Source organism: Ziziphus jujuba, chromosome 4, assembly GCF_031755915.1.
Source record: "Ziziphus jujuba cultivar Dongzao chromosome 4, ASM3175591v1".
In the NCBI taxonomy this organism is placed as follows: domain Eukaryota; kingdom Viridiplantae; phylum Streptophyta; class Magnoliopsida; order Rosales; family Rhamnaceae; genus Ziziphus; species Ziziphus jujuba.
This window is the reverse complement of record NC_083382.1, coordinates 28383186-28406728: the sequence shown is the minus strand read 5'-3', so window position 1 is coordinate 28406728 and position 23543 is coordinate 28383186. Positions and strand designations below refer to the sequence as shown.

At 33.7% G+C, this 23543-nt stretch overlaps 4 protein-coding genes and 1 non-coding gene across 6 annotated transcripts; 2 read left to right on the top strand and 3 right to left on the bottom strand.

Moving 5' to 3' along the window:
- Positions 1 to 6003: 6003 nt before the first annotated feature.
- LOC125421869 (cytochrome P450 85A) lies at positions 6004 to 9640 on the top strand. 2 transcript variants are annotated; one of them, XM_048471708.2, is made up of 9 exons: positions 6008 to 6473; positions 7057 to 7378; positions 7523 to 7672; positions 7813 to 8058; positions 8148 to 8234; positions 8367 to 8445; positions 8981 to 9087; positions 9187 to 9311; positions 9431 to 9640. In XM_048471708.2, exons 1-9 carry the CDS (start codon positions 6280 to 6282, stop codon positions 9516 to 9518), a joined length of 1398 nt encoding a protein of 465 aa, XP_048327665.2. In that variant the 5' UTR covers positions 6008 to 6279; the 3' UTR covers positions 9519 to 9640. The 2 variants fall into 2 exon arrangements, with proteins under 2 accessions (XP_048327664.2, XP_048327665.2); XM_048471707.2 differs by having other exon boundaries at positions 6004 to 6473; positions 8981 to 9311.
- Positions 9641 to 11254: 1614 nt separating this feature from the next.
- On the top strand, positions 11255 to 13937 carry LOC107416404 (UDP-arabinopyranose mutase 1). The gene is made up of 4 exons (XM_048471709.2): positions 11255 to 12006; positions 12766 to 13016; positions 13123 to 13291; positions 13382 to 13937. The coding sequence occupies exons 1-4, from the start codon at positions 11665 to 11667 to the stop codon at positions 13715 to 13717; spliced, it is 1098 nt and encodes a 365-aa protein (XP_048327666.2). The 5' UTR covers positions 11255 to 11664; the 3' UTR covers positions 13718 to 13937.
- Positions 13938 to 14143: 206 nt separating this feature from the next.
- TRNAD-GUC (transfer RNA aspartic acid (anticodon GUC)) lies at positions 14144 to 14215 on the bottom strand. The gene has a single exon. It is a non-coding gene; the product is annotated as a tRNA-Asp (tRNA).
- A 403-nt stretch (positions 14216 to 14618) lies between these two features.
- On the bottom strand, positions 14619 to 20921 carry LOC107416403 (tRNA (guanine(26)-N(2))-dimethyltransferase 2). The gene is made up of 12 exons (XM_048472275.2): positions 20506 to 20921; positions 19404 to 19706; positions 19164 to 19251; positions 18689 to 18810; positions 18234 to 18373; positions 18073 to 18145; positions 17577 to 17665; positions 17381 to 17486; positions 16932 to 17144; positions 16313 to 16507; positions 15520 to 15597; positions 14619 to 15294 (listed from the first exon to the last, which is right to left on the bottom strand). Exons 1-12 carry the CDS (start codon positions 20878 to 20880, stop codon positions 15061 to 15063), a joined length of 2016 nt encoding a protein of 671 aa, XP_048328232.2. The 5' UTR covers positions 20881 to 20921; the 3' UTR covers positions 14619 to 15060.
- A 1162-nt stretch (positions 20922 to 22083) lies between these two features.
- Positions 22084 to 23543, bottom strand: LOC107416446 (scarecrow-like protein 3). The gene has a single exon (XM_016024929.4). The coding sequence runs from the start codon at positions 23374 to 23376 to the stop codon at positions 22084 to 22086; it is 1293 nt and encodes a 430-aa protein (XP_015880415.1). The 5' UTR covers positions 23377 to 23543.

Sequence of the window (23543 nt, the reverse complement as noted above, 5' to 3'; positions counted from 1 at the left end):
AATTGAAAAGCCAAGATTTTATTCTTAATTTGATTTAGGCATTGAAATGACAAGATTTTATTCTTAATTTGATAGGTAGTTTTGTTTTCTGTTCAATTCTTGAAATTATAATGTGTGTGTAGATTGTAGCTGTGAGAGCTTATAAAAGGCCAAACTTGGCTAACATTTCAACACACAAATATTCTATTCTGTTCCCTCAACCCTCAATATTTCAGTTTTATATTTTACAATTCTTACGTTGACCATAGTTTAAAATATCCAAAATTTTCTTCATATTTTTTTGAAATTTTTATTTTTTTAAATGATCGAAATAAAACAATTTTTCATCGTCCTTTATAATTTTTTATCAATATTCGATATTTTCATGAAAATTTTTATATTTTGAACTTTCGATATTTTCATTGATGTTGATTTTTTGAACCTCGACATTGACAAGGAGACTCTCTAAATTGGTGGGTGTGAAAAACGTCATTTTAAAGGTTAGTTTCTTTTTATCATCCTAAACTATTACATTTTATATATATATATATATATATACATATCATAAATTATAAAAAAAAACTAAAAATAAAAAAAGAGGCAGATTGCCTCGTAACTATTCTTTTCTTGTTGAATTAGTTCAATTGGGTAATTTTCGCTAATGAATTTGGCATATACATACAGATAAAAAAATGGAATGAAACAAAATAATTTTTGAAAATAAAATTAGATGAGTTATGGATGAATAATTCTGCCTAATTCATCAATTAAAAATGTATATTTAGTTGGACTAGAGTGATAAAAAATAATAAAGAAGTCAATGTGAAATTTGATATAATTTAAGAGACGAAGTGCAAATAGTATATAGGCTAATAGTTGAAAAGATCCAAATATATTTAACTTTTTTTTTTTTTTTAAGGTGCTTCTTTGTTGTAGGTCTGATCCTTATTTGCCTAATTTTTATTTTTCATATTGCTTTAACAAATATATATATATATATATATATAATTTTGCCCAATAGGTCAATCATAGCATGGGTGTGCCCGATGAATTAAATATAACATGTGTGGTTAATTACATGTAATATATTAGATATGGTGGATAATATATATAATTAATTTAGCATGCCCACCTTAATTTAAGCGTCCATAAATAATGTAGTGAAATTATAATCGACCTGGCATATTTGAGTATTGTAGCAAAATTATAGTATGGCCAAATTAAGATTAGGAATGTTGAATAAATTATATGTAATTGAATTATATAATCTATTATAATGGATAAATTACAAACAATTGATAAGAAATCCATCTTTATTTTGAGTTTGTGTGTATGATAGCATAATTATATATATATATATATATATATTCATTTGTACTAGATTATGTCGGTCTTGTTAAACTTACAATCAAGAATTTATCAGGCAAAATAACATATGTAATATAATCCATTAAATATATATATATATATATATAATTTTGTTATTATAGATGTTGACTCCAACATTATAATGGAAATCGATCACTAATTATTTAAATAGATATTCATTTTACGTTTTAAGTATTAGATTATAGAAGCTGGCCTTAATTAATATGAATAAGATATTTTGTTATTAATAAAATTTAAACAAATTATTCATATGTGAATGAAGATATTATCCCCTTTCTCCGTTTGTGACCATTTTTGCTCGGTTTAATTTTTCTCTTTATTATTGTTTTAAATCAGGTGTTGTTATACCAGTGGTAAGATAATAATAAGAATAAAAATAGAAAATCGAGAGGTCTGTGTTTGGCTATTAAATTTTAAAATAATTTTTTATTTTATAAAATAAAAAATTATTTTTAAAATAAGAAATTATCTATTTAATCATCAGTTTTAAAAAAATAAAATTTAAATCATCATCAATCAAAATTTTTGTTTTCAAAAAATAAATAAAAATAAATTTTTTATTTTTAAAATAATATTTTAAAAATTAAAAATAAAAAATATACCCAAACAGACCATCTACATACATCACCTAGCAGGAATCATACCACGTCGACAGTGATTTTTCCAAAACATATTAATCTTTACAGGAAACAGAAATAATTACAAGAAAAATTAAAATTAAAATTAAAAAAAAAAAAAAAACAGAAGCAAACGTGTTAATATCGTTGTTGCCAAAATGAATGGGTTTTGTGTATATCTTGGTGGGGGAGGGTAGAGGGCAATAATTTCAAGGAAATAATGTTTTGGTGTACCCATATCTGGCAGAAAAGAACAAAATAGAGGCCCTCGTGCAATTGGACGTTTTCAAGGTACATTTCCAACTCCATTACCATTTTTATTTATTAGATAATAAAAATAATATTAATTAATGATCCAACCAAAAGTAGAGTCTATGAGCTGCATTTGCATGTGTGCGTGTGGGTAGACATTCCTTCTATCTTCTGCTCCCCCCTCTTAGCCATTACCTTCTCTCTCTACCCTTATTTTTTATTTTTTTTCAGCCTTTTTGATCAAATTGCTTTGCTATTCATTCCTAATTCCATCCCACCACAATTCCGTGCACTTCTCTTTGATTTCCCTCAAGTCTTATCATTCACTTGTAATGTATCATTAATATATCCCTTTCCCTTGTTCTTGTTCCCCTCTCATTTTCCATCAATTTTTGTACACACACTCTCTCTCTCTCTCTCTCTCTATCTTTTTTTTTTTCTTATTTAAAAAAAATTATTTTAGCCTGTTCAAATCAATATCATATATACTATTGTCGGCAGTGTTTTCTTCAATCATTTGTTCTTTAAAAGCTACAATTTTCCTCTCCTAAATAACAAAATTTCAAAATAAAGGGTGTCAATTATGCCAATTGTCACTTGCAAAAATTAACAATATCCACATGTTTTTGAAGCTAGCTAGTCATCCTCCCCCATTGAAGAAAATTCCAACAAATTTCTATAGTTTACATGAAGCTATTTTATCACTCATTGTTTTTTTTTTTTTTTTTTTTTAATTTTTTTGCAATTTGATTTTGCAACCATTGCGAATTTCTATATGGTTGTGTTAAGGTCCAGCAAGCTTGTACGGAAGCCTACAAGACCATATCAGTTAAAAGGGAGTTTTGAGTACACTTTTTTTTTTTTTTTTTTTTTGGCTAAGAGTTTGAAACTAGCCTGGTCTATATGGAAGATTGATTTTTAACTTCTTTAATATTTTCATGGTGTATTTGGGTTACGCACGTTAACTCTATTATAGCTAATACCTGTTCTGAAACAACGATCACTCATAAAATACCAAAAAAAATAAAAAATAAAAAAATAAAAAAATTCATTTTGCTTTCCGGAATTTGAATAATTAAAAAAAAAAAAAACAAAAAAAGATTTATAGGAAATGCCATTCTTTTTTAGTGTCAAATCCTTTTCCAAGGATCCCCCAAAGGATCCACACTTTTCATCAAGTCACCATCCAATCAACTTTTTTGTGGCACTTGAAGACAACCCATCGGCTTCAAAGCAAAGTCAAAAAAACAAAATGGAGTAGAACGGATAAACAGAAATTACAAGACACCCCTTTCTCATTTTTAATCATATAAGCTTGTTGATTAGACCGATGACTATGTACAACTTACTGTACGGAGCCGCCCAAGCACATAGAGATGTGTGGTTCTAACACTTAACCATCCTCTTCTCGATCAAATTCCTAATCATCCCACACTTCCACTTTGATTCACGAACCATTCCTTTCAACTCCTGTGTGTGGAAAACAAACCTAAAAATAAAAAAAAAATAAAAAAAAATCTTAATTTTCTTTGTTCAGAAAAAGGCTGTATAGGTAACACTTTTATAGATGTAATATATAATTAACGAATCACTGGTAACCGATTACATAACAACTATTTTATGGAATCTATATATTTTATTTTCATATTATAAAAAACTATAAATTATTTAACTGGAAATTAACTTAATTAATATATTTTTTATATCTGCTTTTATGAAATTGTAGATTCAAAAGATTTCTCTTGTTTGAATTGCAATGCACATTTAATAAAATAATATGACTTAATTGTTATGTTAGATAATCCAACTCTTCGAATATGTAAGAAAAGATAGAAAAACAAAGAACTAATACAATTGAATGTCGGCAAAATGTTATTTATATATACATATGTTGTAGAAATTGATTATCATGGAGGGTTATGAGCTACTAAAGCCAGATATCCAAATACCCTTGTGAATTTCATCGTGTAGCTACCTCTTTTTCTAAGATTTTCTCATGATAAGAGATTCCAGATAATGTTCTTCCTCGTTCATGCACTAACCATCCCTCAATCTTTCATTAGAAACATAGAGATAAAGGTACTTTCTAGTTTATTGTCACAACTCTCTACTTTAAATGCAAAAGACAATCTTCTGCACACACACCGCGTACAGTTCTTGCTTGATTTTCTAGATAGATTATCAATGACTGCCACTAATCTAACAATAGATCGGAATGTGTTTTATCAGCACAAAACGACTTTGAACAATTCGTAGCCACAACCAAAAAAAAAAAAAAAAAAAAAAAAAACGACTTTGAGCAATCAGTACTCCATCACATATTATATTTTGTAATTTTTAACTTGTTAAATTTTTTATTATAGGATCATGAGTTGGTATAGCATAATATGTATTTAAATTTTAATAAACTTAATTATTAACTTCAAAACTAAAAATTTTGGCACTATAAATTTATTTTGCAGCGTCAGCATGCACACACACACAGCACAAATGTACATATTCACGGTCATGTTCCTTGTGCATGCACGTATAAATATACTAAATTGATACTAAATTTGGTCCTTAATTAATCAAAAAGAATTCCCACTAATTTCGGGATATAAAGCAAAATTGTAGGTTAAATGGTTAGTGGTGGTCTAGATGCTTATGGCAAAAATTTCCAATCATTGAAGCAAAAAAGGTCAAGCTTTTTTTTAACATGTAGAGTGAAGGGTGTTCTTGGTATTTGAAGTTGCTCATCAGAGCAAAACTCCAAGTCCAACACCCCACAAGCCACAGTGCTAATAGTGCTAATGAGTCCACAGATGTGATTAGGAGATAGGTAAGTATTTATCGCATTCTGCTCTAAAATAAAATTTAAACTTTTCACTTAGCAAGTAATAATTCAGGTCGACCAGTATTAGAAAAGCAACAAAAATTTCTGGTCAGACTGATTATTTTTCTGCAATGGGTCCAAAAAGTTTACTGTACTTCGGATTACATAATCTTGGGTGATTGTGAACTCCATTTGCATAAGAAGGTCTTGGCTAGCAGGTGAAAATTTTAAACAGTCCACAAAAGGTCAAGAGCTGGGTCTTCAAGGAATTACAGTACCCACAGCTTCAAACTTCCTGCTACACGGGGCACAGTCCAAGTTTGAAACTTGCAGTTAGAATGAAACCAAAAAAAAAAAAAAAAAAAAACTCTCTCTCTCTCTCTCTCTCCACTTATTCAAATGGTAACCAAAGGCCTGTCTAGTTGTGGTTTGTTGTAATTCCATTAAGCACCCCTTCCCAAGATCCTCTTGATGACATGTGAGGGACTGATTTTTTATGAGTCACTTTGCTATTAAGGTCCAATGGGGTGCTGTGCATGTGCATCTTCTTCCCATTTTAGCTTTTAAACTAAATACTTGGAGCTTTCTCCTGGTTTCATCCGTAATAATACCCAAATCATTTTCATCAAATCACAAATACCCATGGCCCAGATATTTTTAATCTAAAAAAAAATATACTTTTATATATCAGTAAATAGTTCACACCATTAGTATTTTATAGTCCACCACCCATTCAACCATTCTTTCTTTCTCTCTCTTTCTCTCTCACACACATTCTTGTATATATTAAAACATGCTTGTCTTAAAAAAAAAAAAAAAATCCTCAGGAGGAGTTTGATTTGATAGTTTCTTTTTTTCTTTCATTAATATTTGTTAATTTGGATTCTTTTGAGAAATTTCAAACACGCTGTTGAGTCCAAGCGGTTGGGGTAAGTTAAAACCTCAGAGACTTGGAACAAGTGTTAAACATTTTTGTCTTTTAATTTTATGGGGGTTGTGCTTTTACTATACTTGAGGTCTTAGATTAGGGTCCCTCTTTTCTAGGGTGCATGGTTTGGCCTATATGGTTTCTCTCTCTTACTCTCTCTCTCTCTCTATTATTTTCTCTCTCTAGTTCAGAGGTCTATATATATTGCATAACTCTCTTAGCTAATTTGAACTAGAGCATGCCCATACCATTTACAGCTCTCATTGGAGTAGGGTTGCAACTTCTAGGAGGGAGCATCAATGGCTGTGATGGTGTTGGTGGTGGTTGTTGTTGTGCTCTTTGTGCTCTGCATCTGCTCTGCTTTGTTAAGATGGAATGAGTTGAAATACAGGAAGAAAGGTCTGCCTCCGGGCACAATGGGTTGGCCAATATTTGGGGAGACCACTGAGTTTCTAAAACAGGGTCCAAACTTCATGAAAAACCAGAGAGCAAGGTGATTACTTACACATACTCTGTCTACTTTTTTCCATGGTTGTTAACCAAGGGCTTCTCTGTTTTTTCTCTGTATTACTCGAGTCTTGGAGAGCAGCTTTTTTTTTTTCAAAATTTATTTATTTTTTGGTGCTCCTCTGCTAGTCTATTTTCTAACTTATGTTTCTGCTATAGTAATTTGATTATAAAATAGGATTATGGTCGTTTTAGATTGAACTTAGACCAGCAAATCCCATATAGAGGCCAAAAAAATAAATATAAAAAGAAGCAAAAAAGAAAAAAATGAAAATAAAAAATAAAACTCCTCAAGCTTCTGATGCTCTTATCATTATTTGCCTTTTTACATTTGCTTTCTGGTAGGGAGAGTATCTTTTCTTTTTCTTTCCTTTTTGTGAAAGGGAAAATATATATATATATATATAGAGAGAGAGATGATGAGCATAGTTTTCTGAAGCCGGTGGTGGTATTAACAACAGTTTGGTTGGAATGTTTAATCACAGACCACACCATAGTCATATCATATAATTGTAACAAACATTATCTTTATTTTATTTTTATGCAATTTTTTTGGGGCTTTTAAACAGGTATGGTAGCTTTTTCAAATCTCATATCCTGGGGTGTCCTACCATTGTTTCTATGGATCCAGAGCTAAATAGATACATCCTGATGAATGAAGCCAAAGGCCTGGTTCCTGGTTACCCTCAGTCCATGCTTGATATAATGGGGAAATGCAACATTGCAGCAGTTCATGGCTCCACCCACAAGTACATGAGAGGGTCATTGCTTGCCCTCGTTAGCCCCACCTTGATCAGAAGCCAGCTTTTGCCCAAAATTGATCAGTTCATGAGAGCCCATCTCAGTGGTTGGGATAACCAAGTCATCAATATTCAGGAAAAGACCAAAGAGGTTTGCCTATTTACCTATTTCCTCTTCAGTACTACCTTTCTTTTTTCTTTTCTGTATATTTCTTTCATATATATCTATATATGCATACACACTTTCTCTTCGCTGTTTCTAATCTGCATTTGTTTTAATCTTTTTTTATTTCAGATGGCATTCCTTTCATCGCTTAAGCAGGTTGCTAGTGCTGAATGCGAATTTATAGCTCCTGTATTACAGCCTGAGTTCTTTAAGCTTGTTTTAGGAACTTTGTCATTGCCTATTGATCTTCCCGGCACAAATTATCGTAGTGGGGTACAGGTAGATTGCCAAAATTGTTTGTTTGTTTGTTCTTTTTTTTCTTTTTTTCTTCAACCCCCGCTAAGTATTTATTATTTATTTATTTTTAACTCAAAGTTTTGAAGTAAGTGATTTTGGTGTTTTAACCATTTTTTGATTAGGCAAGGAAGAATATTATTAGAATACTGAGTCAGCTGATGGAGGAAAGAAAAGCTTCCAAAGAAACCCACCAAGACATGCTTTCAGGTTTAATGGTAAGTGAGGAAAACAAATACCAGCTAAGTGATGAAGAAGTTATTGATCAGATAATTACAATTTTGTATTCTGGTTATGAAACCGTGTCAACTACTTCCATGATGGCCGTGAAATATCTCCATGATCATCCTAAAGTTCTTCAAGAGCTCAGGGTAAAAGAATCTGTCAGTTTTCATATGATTGATGTTGCCGTTTTCACATGCTTTCGGTCCTAACTTTTTTTTTCCATTGCATTTTCTAGGAAGAACATATGGCAATTCGGGAAAGGAAAAATCCAGAGGATCCAATTGACTTTAATGACCTCAAGTCAATGAGGTTTACTCGTGCGGTAAGAGATTTTGCTGTATCATCTGGATTTTTAGGTGATAAAAAGAACAATAAGATTGACTTTTTTTCCCCTTTTTTTTTGTTTTTTTGTTTTTGTTTTTTTTTCGGTTTTGCTTTTGTTGTTTTCCTGCAGGTTATCTTTGAGACCTCAAGATTGGCTACAATTGTAAATGGGGTTTTAAGAAAAACCACTGAAGATATGGAACTAAACGGTGAGTTTTGGAAGATTTTCAAAAAATGAAGAAAGATCCATAGCCACATATAATATTCTTACAGTTCCATTTTAAGTCATATTTTTAAAGGCTCAAGAAAAGTCTTTCTGCAGAAAAAAGCATTATTTTTTTTTTGTCACTTTTTTTGACAATAATAGGTGAAGCAGTGCATAGACATGAAACCAATACCCATAACAATCAATTACCAAAAATAATAATAAAAAAATAAAAAATACCCTTAAGAATCTAAATGGAATTATATGAAACAAATCCAGCTAGACCATTCATTTTACCTATGGAGATGATTTTCAATGGTTCAGATTTGTGGATAAGATTGTGAGGGGGCCATACGTGCATTAAGGTTTATCAACAGTGACAGAACGTGGGGCCTTTTATGTTTTCTAATCAAAATTAGTACTGTATCGCAAAAGTATCCAAAATCTTTTGGCCCAAAAAAATAAAAAAATAAAAATGGAACTGCTGGTACTGTACAACCAATTAACTGACCCAGCTTTTTCTTCTTTGCTTTGTTCAGGATTTGTGATTCCAAAAGGATGGAGGATCTATGTATATACAAGAGAGATAAACTATGATCCTTTTCTGTACCCGGAACCATTGACCTTCAACCCATGGAGATGGCTGGTTTGTGACCTTTTTTTTCTTCTTTTTCTCTTATCTTTTTCCATGGATCTGTATGTGTGGTTCAAATTTGATCAAACTGGGTTTGATTGCAAATTGCAGGACAAGAGATTGGAATCCCACAATTACTTCTTCATATTTGGAGGTGGGACTAGACTTTGTCCTGGAAAGGAACTTGGAATAGCAGAAATCTCAGCTTTCCTACACTATTTTGTAACTAGATACAGGTCAGAGATAACTATCCATCTCATCTGCAGGAAAATCCATCAGCAAAGAATGCCTTTTTTTATTTTTTATTTTTATAAATAATGTATACTTTTTTTTTTTTTTTTAAATAATATTTCAGGTGGGAAGAAGTTGGGGGTGACAAATTAATGAAATTTCCGAGAGTGGAAGCACCAAATGGACTACACATAAGGGTCTCATCTTACTAACTTTAACCCAATATATGTACACAGGAAAAAAAAAGTATAGGATATCATAGGAAAAATATTGATGCAGAACAATAAATTCCTAACACAGATTTAGCATATGAATGAGAAGTTAGCATTTTTCCTCTTGTTGGCCAAAATGAATAACAAAGTGTTTTATAGTATTTTATTGATGCAAAATTTCAGAAAACCAGAACAGGTTGCTTTACTATTTTCACAATTTGGGTAAAGATTCTCTGGCATCATCAGTGATTCTGTTGAAAAAAGGTAACAACACTACCAAAGTGAACAATCAGATTCAGAGCGTTTTTCAAATATAACCAAACTAAGATATTCTAGTTTTCAAACTGGATTATTTGCTCTCTGTTCAACCTTCAAAAGAGTATAAGATCCAATGTTGCGGTGCCTCCCTACAACACCCTTTTCAACAGCTGCAAGAATTCATTTGACTTTCTGAATGAAAAGAGGAATATAGATCCAATTTTGGGCTCAGCGAAACCATCCAAAACGCTGTGCACTGGAAGCCCATATACAAAGAAAATGAATGCACTCACTTTGTTTATATACACCACCGATAAAACTTTATACATCTACCTAAATTATTAAATTTTTTTATGGGCCAAGTGAATGGACTAGTAAGGCCCAAAAAAGAAAAGCGCAAGTGACCAACATAAGGTCCCCCCAAAATCAAATGCGGGAATTAAGGGGAGTCCACTCCATTCCGATATTTCCCTCCTTGTATTCTATTTAGTATGTATTTCTCCTTTACACGTGTAAGTTTCTAATCCCACACGCTTTCTCTCTGTTTCTCTCCGCGTTTCCCTCCGCTAAAAGAGAATCAAAAGAATGCTCTTCCGTCTTAATTGTCTCCGGTCCAAACTGCATTTATCAAAATTCCTATTGATTTTTTTACCATACATTATTATATATATATCTTACTATGTTTCTTTTTCTGTACATCTTCTTTTGCTTTCCAAATCTTATTTAGACTCTATGTGGACTCTATAATCATAAACTTCGTTCTTTTCTATAGGAGTAAATCTTTTTTTTTGGTTGCATTCTTCTATAGTAATATTGTAGTGATTTGAATTCAAATATTTAATAAACTACGGGGAATGAACCGATAGAAAGAGACCCAAAAACTTTTTCTAGCATACAAAATAAAAACCCAAAAACCAGAGGAGACAGAAAAAGGTAAATATTCAAAAAAGGTGTATAAGAATATTAAATGAACCACTTTTACTACATTTGAAGGAATGTTGTTGGGCATAGGTTTGCTGAATTAAACGCCTGATTGATATAATTAAGAGATGGCTTTTGGGTTGGCTCTAAATATTCAATTTGAATTGAACCTGATTACAAGGAAAGAGCATCGAAACCACAAATATCATTCATCTTTAAGCATCTAAACCTCACATGCATTTCTTATTTTGCTCTTTTTTATATTGGCAAATTGTTAAATAAGTCATATTTTACTTCAAAAAAAAAAAAAAAAAATCACTCTTTACTACAATTTGCTTCACTTGTCCCTTTGTTATGGGCATCTTTTTGCAGTTTGCGTGGAAAACCACCTATTTAAAATGTATATACTTAGGCCCCTGTTTTTCACCCATAATCCAACAGCCACATAAATTCAAAACTCTGTTTTTTTTTTTTTTTTTTTTTTGTTTTTTTGGGCTAAAGCTTAAGATTTTATTTTTCCAAAATAATAATAATAATAAAACAGGTATAGGATGAGAGAATATGATAAGCTTTTGGATGAGATTGAAACTCATCAAAAATAGGAGGAACATGCGCTGCATGATAGAAATCAATCACAGTGCTTTGCTAATTTTTGTTTTTTATTTTTTTTTGGTGAATACAGTGCTTTGCTAATTTGAACATTAATAAGCAGCAAAAATAAATAAATCCCCTCCAACAATGCCGGCTTCATTTTGAATAATTCTCTACCTTCAAATCTCAGACACGTCTCCTTTTAATACCCTTCACTCGTGCCGGTTTCACCGGCGTCGCACGTGCCACTACGTGCTCCTCCATTTATATTCCAACACAGACTCCCCCATCTCCTCCTCCAAACTCACAACCCAACCCACCCTTCGTTCTCTCTGTTTCTTCTTTCTCTTTCTCTGTTTGGTTGTAGCAATTAATAATGGTGGACACTGCAACTGCTGGTGCAAAACCAACACCAACAACACCTCTTCTAAAAGATGAGCTCGACATTGTCATCCCCACCATCAGAAACCTGGATTTCTTGGAGATGTGGAGGCCGTTCTTTGAGCCTTACCACTTGATCATCGTTCAAGATGGTGACCCATCGAAGACCATCAAGGTCCCTGATGGCTTTGACTATGAGCTCTACAATCGCAACGACATCAACAGAATTCTGGGTCCCAGATCCTCCTGCATTTCCTTTAAGGACTCTGCTTGCCGCTGCTTCGGCTACATGGTCTCTAAGAAGAAGTATATCTACACTATTGACGACGACTGCTTTGTAAGTTCCTCCTCTCCCTTATTTTGAAGATTTTTTCTTTCTTTTGATTATTATGGGTTCCATTGCCCTGTTGAAAATTGGAAGCTTTATGAGTTTGTATTCTCATGTTTGTTAACTTTAGTCTTTCAATTTCATTCACAAAATTTCTACTGAATGATTGAAATAAATTTTGGATCGAACAAATTTTCAAATGCCAGATTGGTTAGGATTTTATTAATGAATGCATTCGTTTCTGAAAACACCAGAGCTTCATCATCCTTCAGTTCCTCAATTCACCCTCCTGCATACTACGTGGCATCACTTTCAGCTAAAGCTCACAACTAGATTTGTTTCATATCCAACTTTTGTTTTTTGTCTGTGTTATATAGCGGTGGTGTTTGTTTTATGTGTTACTTTATTTCTGTCCCTCTCTCTCTCTCTCTCTCTCTCTCCGCATCTTTATAAAATATTAAAATAATATGAATTTGCAATTTATAAATAATTTCCTATGTGATGTACATGATAAAAAAAATAAAAATAAAAAAGTTCCTATGTGTTGTACAGCTGGGAAAAGTTTTATTTGATTATTTTATTGCCACTCTATGTTCCTGGAATGTAAATTTAGCACATTGGTCTTTAAATAGAGTGACAATGTGAATGTAAATTTCAAATTCAAAATTTAGCACATTGGTCTTAAATCCATAAAGTTTACCAAAAACTTTTTATGCTAATGGGGCTTTGATGTTTTCTTCTTTTGTTGTAAACTTGATATTACTTTAGGTTGCAAAAGACCCATCTGGGAAACAAATCAATGCACTTGAGCAGCACATCAAGAACCTTCTTTACCCATCCACTCCATTTTTCTTCAACACCTTGTATGATCCTTTCAGAGAAGGTGCAGACTTTGTCCGAGGATACCCTTTCAGTCTCCGTGAGGGTGTCCCAACCGCTGTTTCTCATGGACTATGGCTCAACATCCCAGATTATGATGCACCAACACAGCTGGTCAAGCCTCTAGAGAGGAACACCAGGTAGGAATTTATCAATTAGTTCATGACAACCAAAAAATGAAGACTTAAATACTTTTATTGTTATGCAAAATGGTCAATCTTGTGCTTGGTATTGTTGTATTATCAGGTATGTTGATGTGGTTCTGACAATTCCAAAGGGCACTCTTTTTCCCATGTGTGGTATGAATTTGGCATTCGATCGCGACCTTATTGGCCCTGCAATGTACTTTGGACTCATGGGTGATGGTCAGCCAATTGGCCGCTATGATGACATGTGGGCCGGCTGGTGCATCAAGGTCCTCTCTTTTCCCCTATACTTCAATCTTTCTTCCTTGCTTTGTTGCAATTTGCAATTAACATTATTTATGATGAATTGACTGTAATAGGTAATATGTGACCATTTGGGACTGGGAGTGAAGACAGGACTGCCATATATATGGCACAGCAAAGCAAGTAACCCATTTGTGAACCTGAGGAAGGAATACAAAGGCATTTTCTGGCAGGAAGAGATAATCCCATTCTTCCAAGGTGTTGTTCTTCCAAAAGATTGCACTACTGTCCAAAAATGCTATGTTGAACTGTCTAAGCAGGTTAAGGAAAAGCTTTCAAAGGTTGATCCCTACTTTGACAAGCTAGCTGATGCCATGGTCACTTGGATTGAAGCTTGGGATGATCTTAACCCGGCTACTGCTTCCGATAAACTGCCCAATGGCAAAGCATAAAGATTGAAAGTTTTGATCAAAATGCAAAAGCTCTTGTTTTTTTTTTTCACATAACTAGTTTACATTTGAAGTTACTTGTAGTCTCATAAACACAGTATGTTCTATCCACCATCTGCTTGATCCACTCGGTCAAATACAGAATTTGAATATTTGGTGGATGTATTTTACTTGTTCAGTTTCAAATTATGGACTTAGAGCAATAAAAATTTAGTTGATTTTACTTTTGTATGCTATTGAAAAGTGCTTGATTTGATGGAGATTAAGGCCAGTAATGCAGTTGGTGAGAAACAAAAATTCACTGGGGTTGCGCTTTTTGTCTTGGTAATGATTATGTAGTATCTTTTATGTTGATTGGAATCAAAATTATGGGGCCATTTAACCAAACTATGAGCATGTGAACTGGCATAAGATGAAAGGTTAAAAAACCGCCGTTGCCGGGGATCGAACCCGGGTCACCCGCGTGACAGGCGGGTATACTCACCACTATACTACAACGACTTGTTGAGGTTCAGATTATTTAATATATCAAAGTATTAGTTTATTTTACCATTTTATTTGCCTCAGATTCATTTGCACATTCGTTATATTAATTTGTCCACCAATAATACATTGCTACATAGTTTTAATAAAAAAAATTTAAATATTTGGTGCCTGTAGATTACAACACTGTTGAAGGAAAATTTTGCACTTTGAAATCTGTTTCTTTCAAAAGATGTTACCTTTTGCCGTCTTTCAGGAAGCACTGTTAAGTATGTTTCAATTACGTGGATAGGCAAATGTTGTAACGTCCTAGAGATTTCATTTGATTATTTTAAGTGGGAAGACATAGAAATTGCAAGTAGGAAACATGCATTTGAGATTCACAAGCATTATAATAGCCAGGAAATCAAACTTCGCAACATAAACAAGTCACGAGAGAGAAATATACATTAAAGAAAAAAATAATGTAGACAATTCCAAACAGGAAATGAAGCCTATGCCCATAGTTGAAGATAGAAATCTAATTTCCTTTCACACTACATGCTACATAAACAAATCTAATTTCCTATGCAGCACATAACGTTATAAATTACAGTAATACTCAAATCCAAAATTGTTGATTCTCCTCTAGGCTGCTCTATTTCACCAGTGAAATTTTCCATAATGCTTTAACTGGTGCGCCATAAAGCACTTTGACATGATAAAATGAATCACTCTCTCTCTTCCCCCTGCTCGCCACACCCCACAACCGCACCCCCTCTCTAAAAAAAACAGTGAGTAAATGGCATTCCCATCTCATGGGAGAGTATGGAGCTTTAAGCAAGCTAGGTTCCACCATGTACCTGAAGAATGAATTTGTTTCCTCAACATGCAGTGGGATCCTCTGTCTTTTGTCGCTTTGCATCCGGTTCTTCAACCTCTTCCTGGTTAAGAACTCCATTAACTGCATCCGGACCTAAAAGAGAAATGTGTTTGCTGGTGATTTGACGACCTGCCCTGAGCTTCGGGCCCCAATGCCTTTCAGGATTTGGAAGAAAGCGTGCAACCTTCTTGGCTTGTGCCTTGCTAAGAGATGCAACAGCTCGAGCAAAATTAGCCTGCCGAAACAAGAAAAACAAAGGTAAGAGAGTCTGTTTAGCTACATGCCAGCTGTGTATGTCTCTGTATCTGAGTCAAAGGTTGCTATGCACATGGATGTACGGGCACCGTATTTTGTAAATTTGATGCATGCAACCAAAACTAAGTTAACAATATAAACAAAATAAAAAAGAATCGAAATCCTTGTACATATGGCAGAGTGAAACATGGAAGATGAAGCTTACTTGAAGAACTGGTTCTTTAGCAAGTATGACACTTCCAGGCTGATCTGCTGGTTGAGCTTTCACCGGGTGGTTTTTGACCTACAAATAAAAAGAAAAACCATACCAACATGTCATCTTGAAGACCCTTAAAAACCCATTAGCGAAGAAAGTACTTCATTACTTGTATCAGAGCATGCTGTGCATGTGACACTCATACAGACACAGAACTTACGTCTGTGCTGTGCCCGTGGATAGGATCTTTAATTTTAAGTCTAAATATTTCACATTTCCATATGATAAAAGTGAATACCAAGTCTCGTGCTCGAAAGATAGAAAATTCTTAGTTAAATTCAATTTCAAGCTCATTTACTAACTGATATGGCTTGCGCTTGGTTCAAATATTAAAATAACAGCTTGAAAGCTTGAGCTGAAGTACAAAAAAAATCAGAGGGGCTTTTTCATAAAACAAGAGGAAAAGCATGCATAACCTTCAATGATGTATTTGGCATGCACAATTCAATCACCGAAACTTATAATTAGGAATTATGTATATAATTTTACTTTCATTGCTCTGAAGAAAACATAGAGAGAAGGAAACATAAAAGAAAAATGACAAAAAAATATACGTTTCAGAAATATATATATATATATATTTTTTTTTTCATGGAACCATGGGAGAATTCTATTTCGTCAGTTTTCTTTTTTAATAATTTCCCCCTTATTAGATTGCCAAGTTCCAAAGCCAATAAATTGTTAACTAGGAAAAAAACATTCACATTGATCAAGGAAAAAGCAAGAGCTAATGGACTCTTACCCAGCAGCGCATTATGTCCCAGATGACATCCATTGGAGCATCTGATTTCAATCCCAATGGATTTACATGAGTTCCTGATATACGATACCCAGCATTGATCACTGCAGATCGGAAAATCACTGCTGATGGAGAAGTGCACTTTAGAGTGGCACAGAGGTTGTGCAAACTCAAGAACAAAGGAACATCTGGCAATTCCTGCACAAGAGTGAAAAGTTTGATATATGTTACCAACATTGGGTTTAATTTTACATCATTCTGACTAGCGATAAGTGCATGACCTTTCAGGTCAGAAATGGAAGATTATTGTAATATCAACATTCTCATAGAAAAACAATTACCACCTGACACTACTGAGGAAAAAGCTTAGCAGAAAAATATAAAAATAATTGGTCGAATGGTCCAACCTATAATACTAACAAATATTCTAGAGGAAAAATGAGGGAGGGAGAATTGTTCTAAAATAGTTTATTTAAGAGGTTGGTCCAAAGAAAAGTTAAAATTTACATTAAATTTCCAGTAGCCTAAATGCAAACATGTTCAAGCTTTAATTAGATTGACATGGACATTCGACTCTAGGGAACTATTCTGATAAATTAATCTCAAATCTTCATGTACAAACCTCTGAGATTGTCGTGAGTATGGCAGAGATGCGATTATAAGCAGGATAGCGGTCCTTCATAGATTTCACATCAGCTAGAATGGAAGTAACCCATTCCTGATCATGGATGGGAGCAGACCATATAGGGCCACCCATATTGAATTTCTTCCCACAATCACTGCACTCTTGGGGAACAACAGGACCAAACCCAGGTAGATATTTTACACAGTTGTTCTGAAGAAATATAAAACAAATACATTGTTAAAATACTAGTACACCTAACACAAATCAAAAAAGAAAAAAATCCATTGATCTGGTTCTACCATTTCTGGGAACAATTTATAAGACACTAGGAAAAAAGCATGCAAAATCCATATTTGAATTTTAAATCTTATCTAAATAACCACCCTTAATCCTTCTAAAGGGCAATAACTAGCTTAATAAATGGGTAATCAGATAAGTGTGCAAACCTTGGTGGCAGTCCTCCCAATAGGTTGAAGATGAAAAGAATCACAACCAGTGCACTGATAGACATATGAAAGCTTAAGGGGAGTGTTCTTCATTGCACTAGCAGAGCTACAACCAATTTTTAAGATTTCAGTGAACAACACAATTCTAGAGATCAAAGAAATAGCTAAGATTGTATTATAAAAAATAGGCTCATACCTGTAGACACGGACAAAAACACGAACATAGAAATCCATCTGAACGGACAGCACAGGAACAATGTACCGTTTATAACGATTTGCATGGCTCTGCATTTACAGTGAGATAGAACAATGGATGAAAAAAAAAAAATGTACGTGTAGATTACAAAGAGCAATTGAAAAAGAAAATAAAAAGAATAAAGGTAAAGGTAGAAAAGGGAGTATACTGTAGATTTGTTTTTAAGTCCTATCCAGAGTTGGCTGGCAAGATTTTGAACATAAGGAGGTATAGACTTCATCATTTTTCAAGAAACCATATTTTAAAAAAGCCCTCAAAGACAAAAGAGTTTTGAAGAACTTAAAAAAATGGCTCCAGACAACCACTAAAATTTGAAATGCAGCGCTTATTACATAGCATATGTTGATCCTAATGTCTGCTTTTGTTAACAAGTTGTTTAAACTATTTCAACATTGTCATGTTTCAAACCAACCAACTTTTTGAAGGCATAGCATACCTCAATGCTGGCTAGGAGGATCCTCAAAGCCATTTCATGGCAATATTTGCCTCTCAATGGATAGGAACCATATCTAATACCAAAAAACAGTTATTCAATATAAGTGCAACAATCATAATCATTTTTGAATAGAAAAATATCAGTAAAAAAGTAAAGCTTACTTTGAATAGCAAACCTCCCCATTACCCCCACATAGAACTGCCATGTCAGTTGCTGTACACATCAACATGCCTCCATCAACAATGGACTGAACCGCAGAATCCAAGAACACAGAAGGTGAACCGTAAGGATCAAGATCAACCTGAAATCCCAGTGACCAATAAAAAGTATGAAATGTGGTTCAACTTAAAAGGTCTGAGCAGAACTGAAAAGCTGAAAGAAATTTAGTTCAATTTGATTATGCCAAATGAAAGGGAAAAAATAATGTTGACGTTGCCAGATGACAGGAAATGAAACAAAAACCATATAGTTCATACTTCAATTGTGCAAACAAATTTCAAATAATTATTTTTACTCAATCTGGGTGATTTACGGCACATATATTTAGGATAGATAATCTATCTCTGTATGCCAAACTTCTGACATAAATCTAAACACATAAAACAGCATCACATACCACATCAAATTCTTTTGGGTGTGTGAGCATATATACACGAGCATCAGCAAAATGTGACTCCACTTTTGAACATGCCACTGAACCATTGAATTTGATGTTTCTCTGACAAGCTTCCACAGATGCTGCAGAATGGTAAATAATAGCAATCAGTACTCTAATTCACAGGTTATGTTATGTAAAGGATAATATTTATCATTTATCTCCACATAGATATATAAATAATAACTCTACATATAGGCCAATTCAAAAGTTTAATTCACAAGTCTAAGCAAAATTTGTTGAATACATATGGTGAAGTTTAGACATGTATCATTATGCACCTACATAGGAAAAGAATTACCATCATACATATTTAGATGTATACATGTATTCATGTATCAGGAACAAACTAAAGCTTCTGGAAAGTTGAGCAAAATAACAGTGCCATATAAATTTTCCTTTTTAAAAGTCATACGGTTGAATGTTAGTCAATTACCTTTATCATTGTCTAAGGCCACAACTTGACCAATGCCTTCTACTTCACGAGCATACCTTATAGCTCTTAAGCCAGAAGCTGACAAAGCCTAAGAATATGCAGAGAAAGTAGTTAGATAGAAGTACTCAAACAATTAAAAAAGAAATATCAATTTGAGTTTCCACCACAAAGCACTAAAATATAACAGAAACAATTGGTTGACAAAACATCAAATAAATTTTAATAAAAATTGTAGAAAACCTCAAGAACTCTTGGTGGCTTCAGTTCTCCTGATACTTTTCCCTCTGTGCCTTTGACTGGTTCTTCTGAAAGGCCACAAGATTCATATTGAGATACTTTTTCTGGCACTTCAGAATCTCCATTGGATTTTTCATCACATACAGTTGATTCATTAGCCACTTCTTCTTGAACAGATTCAGAAGCATCCTTCTCAGACACTTTTGATGCTGCTTTTGTTTTCTTGGACAACCTTGCTTCATGCTCCTCTTTGCGATTGGCTATAAAAGTCCTAAGGACAGCAATTGAGATGTCCCTGTTGTTAACCTGATCATTAGAGAATGGAACAGTCAAAACCATTTGTATGAAAGAGACCTGAACAAAGAGTAACTCGGAAAAAGAACACCATGGCATCTAAAAACATATATAAAATGCTGATAAAAAGGGAGAAACAAGCAACACCTCCGGATCTCACAAGTCATGATAAGAGGCAAAGGTTAGAAGCATATACGTATAATTCACCTTAGACTGATATATACTCAATGAACTGGCAGAGCATATTAATCTCACATGCTCTGTTATTGTAATTTAACATTTTATGCTGCTCGCGCTTATTCTATCAAAGATTTTATTTTTTGATTGCTAGAAGAAATAAGAAGGAAAAAAATGATTTTGAACGTATCCTGATGCTGAAAGCGGACAGACATAACTCCGCTAATAATCAAAACCCAAGTTTTAATCCATTTGGGCATATGAAAATTACTAATGCCTTTTCTTCTCCCTAAATTATATTGGCAACAAAGTAAAAGATGTTATTCAACTTGTTGCAATCAGCCGCCAGACGTTCCACTTAAATTTCACGTCTACGACTCTACCCCAGTTAGCATTTTAGCTTTCTTCAAAGTAATAAAAAAAAAAAAAAAAATCATTTTTTGTTTATTTTCCAACATTTCACAAGAAACCAATAGCAGTTTCCAACTAATAATACCGATTTTCATTTCAGAACATCAATTCGAAGTCTCAAAACACAAAACCCATAAAACATTCCCGTTCAGAAAATCATTAATCAAATAAAAACTCAAAAAAAAAAATTTTAAAAAAAGAAAAAAAGGAGAGATTTTGGCACCTGGGTTTTGTTGTAAAAGACTTCGTTTTTAGCGTGCATGAGAATCTCAGCTTCTCCTTCTTTGATAATGGTGAAATCATTGAGATCCGTCGACATTTTCTTCAATCCACTTTCATACAAAAACAAATTATCAGTCTTTCTAGTGCTCCCTTCTGGTCGTTCTGTTCTTGGGTTGTTGTTGGCTGTATTGGTGGTACTAGATAGATAAGCAAAACCAGCACCAAAACGCCGTAAAAAGGAAGAGCTTGCAGTTGTTCTTCCGCTTTTCTTCTCGTTGGAGAGATTTTGCAGATTTTTGTATTTTAGTATTCCCTTAAACCCTACTTTTCTCACGGCGGCGCACGCTAGGATTTGTTCGTATTTTGTTGCTAACATAAGCCGGAATTCATAGAAGTTGGGTCATGGTATGGGTGGGTAAACCGCATGGTGTGTGGCCGGGTGGAATGCGAATCATGCGGAATGTGGAGCAGAGTATTTAAAAAAATTAATAATAATTATATGGCATTTATATTTAATCTAATATTCCATTTTTATTAAAAAATATATCATATTCTTTCTTTCTAATTTTTTTTTTTTTAATTTTGGTGTAAGAATCTCATAATATTCATTAAATGAACAATTGTTTCTGATTATTAAAAAAGATATGCAAATAATGAATGACACTGCAGCCTACACTTGGTGTTACAAATGGCATGAACATCATCTCTACATGAGCCGATTGAAAAACACATTCTCATCCATCGAGGAAAGTCATAGACAATTATCTAGAATACATATCTTCACATTCCTAGATGAAAATATACATAAATGTATTTCTAAAGATATTAACTCTTAAATTTATGAAACTTTAATTGTATTTTTTAAACAAATACAATAATTTTTTATGTGTTATTATTTATTTATTATTCTTGTTCTTTTTTTATACAATCAAAAATTATAACTTCGATATCATTTTGTAAATGTGTTTGGTCTTTGCTTTTATTTTTCTACAAAATTAAGTGTAATTTATTTACTTTTTAATGTTAATTAATGGTATTTAGATATTTTAATTAACTGCATATCTAACGAGAAAATATAAATATATATATATATACAAACACCAAATATAACACAATTAGAAATGTGTAATTGGATTTTAGTTTTTGCATTTTTCCGTTCATTTGTATATAATTGATGTGTCTGATAAACTGTAACTATTATTAACTAATAATAATAAATAACTGAAGTAGATAAACTACACATAGTTTAGTAGGAAAAAACCAAAAAAAGAAATTCGTTATTTATAAATACATATAATTTATTATAAAAAATCACGGACACATTTAAGAAATAACATATAATCTATTAGTTATATCTGATGAATTATATATAATTGAATCATGATATCCATTATAGTTGATGAATTAATAATTAACTGATACATCTTTTATACCAAATGAATGCATACATTTTATAGCAAAACTATATATATATATATATATATATATGTATGAAAAACAAAAAAAAAATATATATATATATATTAATAAATGACTAAGGCAAAGTTTGAAAGCAAAACAATAGAAAGAATTGTTATAATTAGCAAGTCCATGCCGAAACAGCATAAAGAGGCCTTTCATGCCAGCATATTACCAAGCTTGCCTTATTACTTACAATCTTATAACCATCCTTACCATAAGCCTCAACCATCTTCTTGCAATCCTCCAAACCGTTGAACCACAACCGGACTGGCTTGAACCCGGCACCGCCGAACCTAACCAACCATCTCCCATATCTCTCATGCCTCTCCACCCTTTCCAAACCTTCACAAGCAATAATATTCTCAATCTCTCTCCCAAACATTTCTTCCAATGCTAATCTCTCCTCCATTAACGAAGAAGACGAACCAAAAGTCACATCCAACGAATCAAACACAGCACTATAATAGTTCAAGCTTCCAACCAAACGATCCACTAACCGGTTCAAATTATGATCAGCTTCTTGCTCCACCAATAACACCACTTTTGGACACATCGACCTAATCGTCGTTAAAAACTTCTCCATTTGTTTACACTCTTTAACGACGATTCCTGCATCTTTGCTTTTCCCACGGAAAAAATGAGCATCCACTCGGTCGTCCTCAGCAAGTAAAGCATGGAGATTCAGAACCGAGACAAAGGCGAGTGCTTCCCCTGATCTCTGTTCGAACATGACTATATCTAACTCTTTTAAATTCGCAACATTTATCGGATTATATTGAAAGGTCATGTCTAATGCCTGTGCTTCCTTCACCAGCCTCTGTCCAAGTTTATCCAAAACAGCTTTATCACCATGAACACAAGAAATTCTCAAATGGGGAATAATACCACTTGGTAGGAGAGCAAAGCTTCTTATAAGAGGAACCCACAATTTCGTATCACCGGAACCCAAATCAACAATATGGATCACTCCCTCATGAGACATTGACTGGAGCAGAGTCCGGGCTATTATGGAGTATGCAAAACCAAGGTAAGGGAAGGCTTTCCTGAAGACTCGCCGAGCTAGGTCCAGCTCGGGATTATTGGGTCGCTGAGTATAGCTCAGTGCCTTGTAGACGCCCGGCCAGTGCTTGACGAGGCGGAGAGCTAAAGCGGAGGCGAACCGGGCTGCGAGCCTCTGCAAGGAATCGCCACTGATGGAGGCAAGGTGGGAAATCTGGCGAAGACATGAATCTGCATGGTGGAGGTTACCAGAAGCGGTATGTTTGGCACAGGTGATGAGATGCTGAATAAGGTATATGCCTCTCTGTTCTGGCTCTAATGGAGAAGCTTTTGAGGAAGAAGAAGGTATGGTTAGTGTAAGTGTAACGTCGGGATGTAAAGATGGAGAAGATGATGATGAACAATTATTCATTTGGGCTATTACTTGTTAAGGAAGGTATAGAGGAAGAGGGATTTAATTTTTTGGTTGGTTTTTTGTGTTTTTGTAAAGTAGAGGAGGTTTTGAGGATTGCTTTATTAAAGTTTTGTGAGGGAATCATGCATGGAGGAAAGAAGGAAGAACCAATTTCGGGAGATTGG